The 12,379-nt window shown below is 41.2% G+C and overlaps 1 protein-coding gene across 6 annotated transcripts in view; it reads left to right on the top strand.

The window, feature by feature from the left end:
- ADNP (activity dependent neuroprotector homeobox) overlaps window positions 1-12,379 on the top strand; it is a 52,293-nt gene that overhangs the window by 15,694 nt on the left and 24,220 nt on the right. Inside the window, exons 8-9 of one of the 6 annotated variants that reach the window (XM_006174973.3) lie at window positions 744-858; window positions 1,875-3,859. In XM_006174973.3, the coding sequence (XP_006175035.1) occupies window positions 744-858; window positions 1,875-1,979 (220 nt within the window). In that variant the 3' untranslated portion in view covers window positions 1,980-3,859. Of the gene's footprint in view, window positions 1-743; window positions 859-1,874; window positions 3,860-5,327; window positions 5,986-7,222; window positions 8,178-9,114; window positions 9,207-12,379 lie in introns of those variants that run through there. The other 5 variants (XM_032461375.1, XM_032461374.1, XM_032461377.1 and 2 more) reach the window with 5 other exon arrangements.

Raw genomic sequence — 12,379 nt, 5'->3', positions numbered from 1 at the left:
CTCCTGTCTCTCTTTGTAAATCTGACGAGCTCTGCCTTTGGCCTGCAATCCATCTGAAGTTAGATGTGCATTCGCCCATCCTGAGTGTCTTACTGTGACCTCTGTTGGTAAAAGCTGATTCCCACCAGCGTGGTCTCAATCCTGTAGTGCCTAGTTCCTGTCTTAACCTAGCTTACCAGGTTTCATCCTGGAAGGACTTAGTTTATTATCCTACTTAGTTTATCCTGAGGAATTTATTTAGTAGATTTCAGGAAATAGAAACTCTTCATAGACATTTTTGAGGAATTACCAGTTAATTACATCTTTCTTGTTATCTAGTTTATATTGTTGCTGCATCATCTGTCAACTCTGCTATTCCAGTATTTGAAATAGTTTCTCCTTTTTCCACTTTAAAAATAAATTTGAGAAAAAATTTTAAACTACCAACAACAGGAGGTTTTGCTTCACATGATTTTACCTTACCATATTTTTATAATTTCTGATAGTATGATAGGAAAATTATTCTCTAAAAGATACTAATAATTCATTTTCAAAATTACTGTAAATTATTTACCGAATATTTTTATGACCCTTCCAGTTCAGGACAAATATATCATAATCATTAACTGGGAGAACTTTTCAGTATGCAAAAGGCTAGTGAAAGTTTTAGATTATACAAATACTAGGGAACTTTTTGAAAGGTCAGGAAACATGTAGGCAAGTGTATTTATCCAGGTGTTCATATATATTTTAATTTCTTATAGGTTATACCGGAAGGAAGTTTTACAGAAATTAATAGAAAAATGTGTTTCTAAAGGCTACGTCTTCCAGATGGAGATGATTGTTCGGGCAAGACAGCTGAATTATACTATTGGTGAGGTATGGTAAATAGTATGTTGTATTCCTCGTAAAGAAACAATAAGGTTTAGGCTTTTTATAATAAAAGGGTTAACTTTCATAAACTACTAAATAAGTGTGGAAGGCTTTCTGGTGTTTAGAATGTCCATGCAAAAGGATGAAAGTTCACATTCCTTTCAAATTAATATATTTGACTTTAAGATTTAAAACATTAACAGAAGGCAGCATTCCCTTTTAAATAAATAAAAGTTAGTGGTATCCTCTTCATCCTTGCCCTTTATTCTGACCACTCCGCATTATGGGATGAGTCAATCTGCTGCTTTTCCCCTTGCCTCAGCCAGCAGCCACTCTACTTAAAAATGAATAATGACTCCTCTCATCTGCCAGTTGCCTCTGAGTAAATGAAAAAGGCAGGAATTAGGGGAGCAGAGGAGGTTTGTTAATATTTACAGCTAGCTAGTAAGCTCTTAGAGAAGACTCTCCTTATTTAACAGACTATCCTTTTTTAACACCGATACTCTGATTCAGAGCAAGAAATAGCTAAGTAGGATGCTACTTCTCTCGTGGATGTTACAAGATTTTTAAAACAGTGACAGCTCAATTTGACGGATTACTGAAAAAAATTGGTGTAAGGCCATTTTACTTTTTGAGTATACTTCCTCCTTGAAGCTTGATTAAAGCAACCCAATATTCAGGATCAATGCTTTTCAAAACAGTTGTAGATTTGGTTCATAGGACCTATTTACAGAAAATAAAATGCATGTATACTTTTTTATTATTTATTTATTTATTTAAATTGAAGTACAGTCAGTTACAGTGTGTCACTCTGTGGTGTACAGCACGATGTCCCAGTCGATTTTTAAAACTTGGGAGGTGCACACAATTACTGTAACAATTCCCTAGTTTTGAATTACCTGGGAGGACTTGCTAACAGAGGACTAATCTTGTTTCCCTTATGTTAGTAATTGTTGTATACCTGCTGTGCTTCCTTTCTACTGGTTTTTGGAGACTGACTTAACGTATATTTTTTTAACTAGGTTCCAATATCATTTGTGGACCGAGTTTATGGTGAATCCAAGTTGGGAGGAAATGAAATAGTCTCTTTCTTGAAAGGATTATTGACACTCTTTGCTACTACATAAAAGAAGGTTATTCATTTACACTTAATCATGTTCATTTCAATTTAAACATAAAAGAAGCCTGGTTGCTGATTTTTCTAAAATGTACTCTTAGATCATAAATCATAAGGTAAGGTAGATTTCATGCAAATCTTTTTTCCAGAGAAACTCCTTTTGTCGAATTAAATTAGAAAAATGAGCAATGTTCTCAGTTTTTATTTATATTTTGCTGTATTAAGACCTATAAATAAATGTATATGGGATTTTTGCATAAAATATTGCTGCTTTCATTAGAGTATGTGAATGCAGGATCCTTACGTGGGAAAGATTTTTGAAATATTCTTTATAAAAACTGGATTCATAGCTCTGGATTCATACCTAATGTCAGAAGTAAGAGAAGTGCTAATTATATTCATTAAATATATATGACTATGAACTGAAAAAGAAATACACACCCCTGCCCGTTTTTTAAAAAGTGTTTCTAAAATTTCTTAAACCAGATAATACATTTAGAGCACAGTTTTAGAGTTTGGTTTTTTTGCAACTGTTGAGTTGGTGAAGCATTTCATCTGTCAGGGCAAGTGTATATAAAATACATATTGTGAATTGGCAACAACTTAACAGCAGTTGATTGCATAGCTGTTTTTTTTCTCTTCTGAGCAGTAACAACTTTCAGTAAGAAAAATACTGATGACATTAAGGCATAAAGTTAGCTGCGTGGTAATTTTTAAACATCTTAACTATATAAAGGTTTTTTTTGCTTCAAAATAATTTGTTTTCATATTATTTCAGGAAAGCATACATCTTTACTAATATGACAAAAATCCCTGCCTTATAGCTCTTCTGTTTGTTCAGAAAACTCTTCTGCCAGTTAAAATGCAGGTTATGTTGTTCAATAAAGCCAGCACAAATACTGTTTACCTACCTTCTCTAAGTAGGTATTTCAAAAAAGATCAGTTTCTAACTATAGCATAGCTTTTAGATTATGCGTATCTTTTATTTTTGAGTAAGATACACTTTGAGCAAATAAGCTGACTATCAAGTTGACTTTCCTTTGTAAGTAAAAGGAAGAGGCATCTCTAAGTTACTTAGTGAACAGTGTTACTAGTACTACATTTTCCTGGCTTAATTTGACTGCTAAAGAAATGTAAAGTCTGATATTTCCATTTGCATTTCTAACAGATTCTACCAAAAATGAACACCAGAGTATAAAACCTTTGGTGTCATTTTGACCATTGCCTAGTCTCATAGTTGAATCCAAAGGACACATCACAGTAAGGACCTCTGTTCTGTTCAATGCAGAGCTATACAGCTGACCCAGCACAGACCACCTTCCTGAGGGAAGTGACTTCTCTCATCAAGAACCAGAAAATTCATCGCCACTGATGTAAAATTAGTTTTAAGCTAACGTAATAGAAATACAATACTTTTTTTGAGTGTTTAGATTCTATTATTTTTCATCTAAATCCAAAGTTTAATTTTCATTGTTAACTCTGTGGAGCAGAGATTAAGTACCTCAAAGAATCATGTGTGAAGTATTGCTTTCTCAGACCTCACTACTTTTTGTTGCTTTTTAAATCTTTTTTTGTTCTTATTTCCACAATCATTACAACACTATCACTATTAGCATTTACTGTAAAATACTTGAGCAATGAAAACTTTCACCATTTGGAAGTTATTTGGAAATGAATCTGGACAATTTAGATGCATTTTTTTAGTAAATGTGGTGACTTAAACACTGTAAATTTTTAAAAAATATTTACATGTGAATCCAGCATCCCTTTTTACTTTGTAAATGGGCCAAGGATGAAATCCAGATGTTTCCCCTTGGTATTTGTATTATCATTGTATGAAATCTAAGCTATCTGAGGAAAACTAAACTTAAGATAAAATTATTTTGCTTATTTCGTATTAGTTCTTGTTTGTCTTCTGCAGCATGTAATTAGATTCATCTTTGTTTCTCTAAATCAAATGTTTTGGGTACCCCTTCCCAGCACCACCCTTTTAAAATTTTTCCAGCTATTGTTTTCCCTTGAAATGCTGATTTGACTTTTAAAGATATATTTTAATCACAATTTCAGAAATTAATGGAATACTGTGTTGAATGAAAGAAAACAGCTTGTTATACCTGCTAACTGAAGCCTCAGACATTGAGCTATATGTGACCTCAATTTGTATTTTCAATTGAGTTGGAAATTCTTTTGGGATGTTAGGAATGGTTTGAACTATTTTAACTTGAAAGTTAAGAGAAACAGCAAAAGATAAGTGTATTTACAGAGCACATCTTAATAGGTTTGGTTAATCCTTCACAACTGACATTTATTACTTTCCAGTATGTTTGGCCAGTGATAGACACTCAAATGCACTGAACTATAAAAGGTGGATTCAAGAATGTTGAGAAGATTATGTGTCGGTTGAGGCTGACCTAAATTTACAAAGGTAAACTGTCCACGTGCTATCTTAGGCTGTCCCGATAGTGAGGGCACTAAGAGTGACTGTCGTTGGGACTATAGTCTAAGTGTGGTTTTTAAGGCTCTTATGGAGACCCATTTGGTAGCATCATTTCTCATCCTTCGGCTTCACCAGGCCGATGGCCTCAAAACGCTAGGGATCCCATTTGTTTTCTTAAGGCCAAAGAGAAGAGTCCATCATTGACTTGGAAGAAGGTCCAGCCGCAGGGCAACAGCCGGCATTCTCTAAAACACAGGCTTATCCACTGAATAGCCCACCCCACCAGGAAGGGGTCGAGCATCAGCTCAAGTCGGTGTGTGAAGCACGAGGCCCTCACACCTCACTTAGGGCAGGAGGCTTCAGGCATGACCAGCCAGGTGTTCTAGCCCTTCCCGCTGTTACCCAGCCCTTGAGACCGCGGGCTTCCCTGCACGTGGAGCCGCGGGGCTGTCCGCACGCCCCCTCCCACCAGATGTAGTCCAGGCCCAGCTGGGTCTGCGCAGGGATCCCCAGCACGGCCACCTGACTGAGTGCAGGGTGTGCTGCGGCCCGCTGCTTGTGCCTCCGCCGCCAGCGCTGCGGCCAGAGGAAGGCGCCCGCCCTGCACACGGGCCATGGAAGCGCACTGCGGCCATTATTCGCGGCGCCTCCTAGTGGGTCAATGGCAAATCTTGGTTCTCGCGAGAGCTCCCCCTTAGTGGGGATTATATAATTTCCCTTAGGCAGGGATGGGGTTACTGGTGCCACCCTCCCTCAGAAAAAGTTAGGTGCAAGTACAGGTGGGAGTAAGAGTTGTCTCTGGGGGATATGGGGGACAGGGGTACTGTCCCCCCACTGCCCCCCCACTTAGCTGGACAATGAGTCCTCTTATGCTAATGATGTACTTACGTCACTTCCGCTCTTTCTCGGCCGCCATTTTGGCTAGGGCAGGTTCGGGGACTCGCTCCGAGGCGCTTGTATTGTCTGCCGAGGGGAGACGCGGGATCAGCCCCCTCCCCCGCCCGTTGCCGCCACCGCCTCCGCCGGCCCGGTCTCCCCTCCGCCGCCCGCCGGGATCTATGAACTGAACTCCCGCCCCCCCCCCCGGCCGCCGCCATCTTGTGCCCCCTCCCCCTCCCGCGGGCAGCGCTAAGGGGGATTTTGGCGTCTCCTCAGATACAGCTCCCTCTCTCGGTCCCTGCTGCTGAGGAGCGAGAGGAGCGCGGCCGCCGCCGCCCGCCTGCCCGCGCCGGTGAAGCCGCCTCTCCCACACCCTCCGTCTCCTCCCTCCGCCCCTCCTTTGTCTGCACCGCTCGACGACGCTGCCGCCGCCGCCGCCGCCCGCGCGGGGACTGGAGGGAGCCGCTCGCGCCGCCGCCGCCGCCCGCCGCTCTGCTGCGCCCGCCGCGCCCCCCGGCAGCAGCCGCGGCCGCGGCGCGAGCCGGAGCCCGCCGAGGCCCCCGAGCCGGAGCGCGACGAGGCCCCGGGCGCGCCCTCGCCGCCGCCACCGCCGTGCCGCCGCCATCCGCCCGCCGCCGCCGCCGCCGCCGCCCGGCCCCCGAGCACGCCGGCCCCGCGCGCGCCTCGAGGCCGAGTCAAGGTAAGCCCGGCGGCCGCCGCGCGCGGACCCGCGGCCCGGTCCTGCTTCTGACCCTCGGCCCGCGCGGCTCTGGCCGGCCTGCCCCGCGGGCGCATTGTTGTTGAGCCCTCCGATCGCACACTCTCCTTTGCATACTCTGGTGCTGACGGACCGCCCGCCCAGGCGCGGACCGCTACCCGGGCTCTGCTCCGGGGTTCGGGCACCTCCTCCTGCAGCCCGACCCCCCTTCCCCGCCCCGCGAGCCCGCGGAGGCCAGCAGCCAGCCTGGCCACCCGAGCTTTACCGCTAGTGGCATCTCCCTCCACCCCGTCCCCAGCAAGAACCGAGCTTCTCCCATCCTTGGAATTAATCCCTTCCTCCCGCCCCCCAAACGAGCCCCCCACGCACACCTCAGTCCCTGGGACGAGCCTTCTGTCTGGTCTACCCACCTTTAGCTGGGGGAGGGGGGACAGTTTTGGGGGGCGGGGAGCATGCATAGCACGGAGTGAAAGTCTTTGCCTCCCCTGTGCAATCCTTCCTCCCCAACATGCTAGCTCCCCTCCTGACCTGACCACGGATTCTTCCACCACCCCTTTTTCTCAGTCGCAGCTGCCTGGTCAGCATGACCTCTTAGGTGCATTCTGAGCCTCAACTTTGCAGTATGATGGTAAAAAATGGAAATCCAGAAAGCTGCGAAAGATTTTTTTTCTTTTTTTAGTGCAATGAATGGGGAGTAGTTCTTTGAGCACCCTTTTATTCACCTCTTCTTTTCTCTGGGCTGCCAGCCTGCCTTCCCCTCCCCCCCCCCCAACCTGGATGCCTGTCTGCTGGAAAAGGCGCGATTGCTTCTCTTCCTCTTCTGCCCAAGATCAGGCGCTGAGGTCTAATATTCTTTTTAGCCACACACACGCCCACACTAAGTCCTCTTGATGTTCTTGCATTCCCCAATTCCTCTGGATAGTTCTTGCCATAACCCCATTTCTCAGACAAAGGCTTAGAAGGGAAAAAGAATCAAACTGGTTCCTGTGTTTGCCATTTTAATGCTGTCCATCCCTACACAGCCAGTCCTTTCCCTGATGCTTCTTGTGCCAGTGTCTTGAACCTTCAAAATGAAAAAGAAAAAAATCTCCTGGGTAGCTTGATACAGTTTCTTTATAAATCTGCATTGTTGCTTCTGGTTTATGGCCATGAAGAAAATACCAGCCCCCACCCAAAATGCACCGCAGCCAAGTCGGCTAAAGGCGATGAGTGTTGGAGTCAGTAGGGGGCGCATTCCCTGCACTGGGTAAGGCTGCAGAGGGGGGAAGGGCCCCAGAGCTAGAACAGGATGTGCTTCACAGCGCCTTCTACAGACCATGGGAAAATGGACCCAGCAGGACACTCTTAGTTGGTGAGCTGACAGCAACATGGTGAAGGATTAAATGAGTCAAGAGCAGTGATTTTCTTTTAAAGAATTCACCCTGCATTTTAGAAGTTCTCTCTTTTTACTTTTTCAAAACTGTTGACCCTTAGACAATCCACATTTGTTCTTGAAGAATCACCTTGGCACATCCTTGGTACACAGATTTCCCTTTCTCTGGAATTCTTCCACCTTAAGCTTTGAACTTGTCTCCATATCTTTCCAAGATCAGATGGTAAAGGGGAAAGTTTAAAACCTGAGAGTAACGGATTTGGGGGTATTGCTGATTTACATCCCTTCTTCATGACCCCAATCTTTTCAACTCTTTGAGAGTTAAAAAATCTTTCTTGAGGGATATTAGATTTTAGTGGGGTAGTATTTTCATAAGCATGCAGATGGGTGTCATGATTTGCAAAGCCTTGTTGGTAAACATTAAGCCCGTGTTGAGTTCTTCATTGTCAAACTCAACAGAGTTGATTGTAAAATTTTGTTATTTTCCAGCTTTGGACTTGAAATTGCCATTCATTATCTCAGTAGCCAACTGCCTTTGCAAAAGTGTTGACACCGGTCTTCTGTGAACACCCACCTTCTTAGGGTGTGTTGATTTCTATAGATTTTACTCCTCTTGTTATTTCCATAGGTGTGAGATGCACAATGCGAAACCTAGGCCCCAGCTTTTGCACCATGATGCACAGGGTTGTACTTTTTGTACTGAACTGATAGGTGGCCTAGTGGTTATGCCCTGTACTACCATTTTGAGGATCTGGACTCCGTTCCTGCCTTGCTCTTTGGACCACATTGTCAATTCACACCGGTGGGTATATTCATTTTGGAGGGTGGGAACTTCAGCAACAGGGAAGCCAGAGACTTCTTCCTCCTTGGTCACCACCAAAGCCAACACTTCCAAAATTTCAGCCTAGCCACATTCCTCAAGGAACCGGTTAGAGCTGATTGGTTAGAGCTGGTTGTAGACATGGGTTCTGAACAGAGAAAGAAAGGACTTAAGACTTCCTCAAGAGAAAATTTTAAAGTTGCTAATACTGTTTTAATCATTTGCACTCTGCACTCTTGTATATAAAATGTGTTAAGTATTCAGTTACTGTTACTTTGATGACCCAATCTCAAGAGTTGCTAAGGTTTTAAAAACCTTGAGAATTCTCTGATCAGAACAGGTCTTTCCATAAACACCTACTTGCTACCAAAGATTGACAGTGGTTTTTGATACTCAAGGATACTTTGAAGACTTTGTTGCAAACTTTTTATAAAGATACACCAAGGTAAATTTATGGGAAAATGAATGGGTGGATTCTTTGATACATAGTTAACCAGTTGGTGCTTAGGGGAGAATTTACATTGGACATTTGCTACCAAGTAACATTTTGGTGAGTGAAAAGGAGGCAGCTTGGTTCAGGAATTCCATTAGAGGCTTAACTATGTTGCTTTTACAATTTTTTAGTAATTATAAGAATCAGATATCTAATCTAACTGGTATTTGTAATTTTTAAGTACTGTTTAGTATTTCTTAAACAGTTATAATTTTGACCTGTATGTGGTATTTGATACAGAGCTATACGAGTTTTTAAATGATTTGAATACAACTTCTCATGAGGATATGTTTGAGGTAAAGTTTATAAAGTTGTTTTTGTTTGATTTAGCAAAATTATACATAAAATACAATGTTAACTGATGTCCTTAGTGGTAATAGCCATTTTCCCCCTACAGGAAAACTTGCTGTGAGCTCTTAGAAAGCATATATTCTGCAGTTTCAAAGGTTTCCTGATTTTGGCACTCAAAAAAAAAAAAAAAAAAGGTGAAACAATTGGGCCTGAAGGCTGGAATTTAGGTAAATTGTGAGGGTTCATTAAAGTATGATTAAAAAGCCTCAATTAACTGGAGGGTGGGAAATGGGTATCCTGTTTAATTGAACTTTAAGTATAAATTCCCTCTTTGTCTTGGCCCTTGTTGAAAATTTCTTAACACTACCTCACTAGAGGCTGCTATGCTTTGACCTAAGTCTTTGCTTTTTGGTTCTTTCTCTATGGAAAATAGAGATTGGGCTTTGACTCTCTAACGATCCCTGGTCCAGCTGATTCTGAAAGTCATTGGTTTTAATCATACCCAAATGTGAATGTGGATTTGTTTGGCTCAAGTCTCTCTTTTTTTCCTTAAACTAGAGTGCAGGAAAAGTTCTAATATTATTTATGTTAAAAATAAAGTGTCACCATTTTGAACAGACTTTTAAGTGTCAAGTAAGTTTTTGATTACTATTATTTTGATGACCTAATCTCAAGAGTGCTAAGCTTCTAAAAATCTTGAAGATTCTCTGATCAGAACACACCTTTCCATGAACATGTACTTGCTCCCAAATAACCAGTAGACTTTATCAAGTAAAAATGGCTCTTGATTTTCATTTGTAACATAACGTGCATATATTTATTTATTATTTATATTTGATTGCTAAAAACATAATTTAGGTTCACTGTATGTTAAATTGTAACCACTTATATTTATACATCTTGGGAAATATTAAAAATAATTCTTAGTGTTTTGAAAATTTAAGTATTTTGCAGTCTACTGATATTTAAGATAATATATGCATTCTGACTACACATTTAATTGTGAAAATTACAGTTTAATAAGGAAGATAGAGCTATTCTGTTATAAAGGAGCAAGTAGGGGTCAATACTTGGGTAGAGAAGAGATAAGAAAAACTTCAGAATATAAGTAATTTTTTTTTCTTTTGAGAACCATGCATAAATAACAAAATTGCATAAGTTGTAATAGACCTTGGCAGGTTGATTTCATTAATTGGTGGGCAGATGGGTATATACATATAAAATACAGTCCACTTTTTTAGAGTTAAAAATGACAGGTTAAATACAAAGTCCAAATATTGTAGGTTAAGTTTGGGAATAGCACATTTTAGTGCAGGAAAAACAATCAGAATTAAACAGGCTTTTTGAGGTTTTTTTAAATGACCTGTTTAAATCTTGATAAACTTTTTAAAAATGATATGAAAGTACAAAAAATTCTTATTTTGTAAGATTAGAAACTGATTTGTAGTTTACACCAAGGTGCCCAATTCTGTTTTAATAAGCTAGTTGTTCAACCCAGACTTCCAAAGGACTTTCACTTAAAAGCATGTCGTGAAGTCTGTTGTGTGTTTCAGAATGTAAAACACTTTCCACAGGAGTTTAACTCATTCACTTGCCTAAGAGGCATGAACATTAAGAAAAATGTTTCTTTTTTATATAAATAATGTAATTATAGTTAGATTCACAGAGCTTGATGTGTTATTAGTATCACATAAACTTGCAAAGTTGTTCCTCCCCTAGTTTCATAAGAACTTGTGTAGTAAGTCTGGAGCAAATGCCGTATTTTGCTGGTGTGTATGTATCACTGCTGTCCATTTTATGTTGTTGGTTTGGAAACTTGGCATTTGAAACTGGTATGAACCAAAGCCCCACACTAATTAACTGAATTGATATTTTCAATGGAGAAGCTGTTTCATGTTTACATGTTGGCACTTTCCACCTTGATCATTGAGACACTTTGTAAGAGAAGCCACCCATAGTTTGCCCAGCATGAGTGGCCACAGTTCCATGTGACTTCATGATTTTTTTAATGTTTGTTTGCTTGATCCTGTTAATTTGAAAGTGAGGGAAAGGATAATTGTGCTCCGTCAGTCTCTTAGTGTCTTAGAACCCTTTATATCTTTATTTTGGTCATGACCGACCTTTGATATCTTCCAGTTTAGGGGTCAGCTTAAATGAGAATCTGTATTCTGCTTCACTGGAAGGAGAAGGCTCTCTGCATATTACCAGGCTTCTCAAATTTGGATGTGTGTGTGTGTGTGTGTGTGTGTGTGTGTGTGTATCTCAACTTGATTATATGGGGGTGTGTGTGGGGGGTTGTGTGTATATACACACACACATATAAGAAGTTGCAGATAAAATGTGAGACAACTATGTAAAGTGAGTTTTGTTTGAGGAGCTCACATTTCTATTCTAATAAGTGTAAAATGCAATTTTTTTCACTATTTCAGTTCTAGGTTCTCTCATCTCCGTGTATGCATTCCTGTCCTCTGCCTTTAGTTCTTTGAGATGCATTCTAAAGCCCCCTTGGTTTTATTGATCCCTGGCTTAGTTCCAAGACAGCAGCTAGAGAAATCCTGATATCTCAAGAATTTTAGCACTGTTCCAGAAATAAAGGTTTGGAAATTAAGAGAAGAGCATAAAAGACTTCTGACAGATTTACCAAGGGAAGAGTGCCCTGAACATATGCCACAGTTTAAGACTGAGTTATGACTCTAAAACATGCACATAGTCTGTAAGAGACTCCTGCATTGTTTGACGAGCCCTTAAAAAGTAAATCCTTCCACATCCTAATTCCCTCTCCAGTTAGGGTACAGATTTGTAATTGACTTACTTAGCTTTGGGTTGTGTTTATGTGTCACTTCTCATATGACTTGGTGCCTTTAATAAGGATGAGCTATAAGCATAAAGGCCCTCTTGCAGGCTTTTATGGTATTATAAAATAATATTGATGGTGTGTCTGTTTTATTTTCTAAGCACTTTATAAACCATTCTCAATTCTCTCAGGACTGTCTTTGTTTCACAAGTGGGGAAATCAAGACACTACCACTTGCAGTGGTGAAGTGAGCCATGGGAGATGTCTGGGCTGGTTCCTAGGTCTCTGTTTGGAACACAGGCTTTTATATTGCTCCTGTGAGCTGTTTGGCTAATAAGGGCTCAAATGAGTGCTTCATAACTTCATAGTGATATTTTGTGCTTGTGTGTCAGCTAACACCCAAGGATCCCAAGTAGGCTCTGCAGTAAAAAGAAGCTAACTAGCTTCTTTATGGGTGAAAATTGTGCTGGTGGTAGTTAGTTGAAGTAGCAACTGTATAAAGTTTGGAGTTGCCTGTATAAGGATCTAAAAAAGAAAGTTTGTTTATGGTCCATTGCTTCTCCCAGTGTTTTGGTTTAGGGCAGTCTTGTTCCTTCTCTCCTCTAA

The sequence above is a fragment of the Camelus ferus genome, chromosome 19 (assembly GCF_009834535.1).
Source record: "Camelus ferus isolate YT-003-E chromosome 19, BCGSAC_Cfer_1.0, whole genome shotgun sequence".
NCBI lineage: Eukaryota > Metazoa > Chordata > Mammalia > Artiodactyla > Camelidae > Camelus > Camelus ferus.
This window is presented reverse-complemented; position numbering and strand designations above follow the sequence as displayed.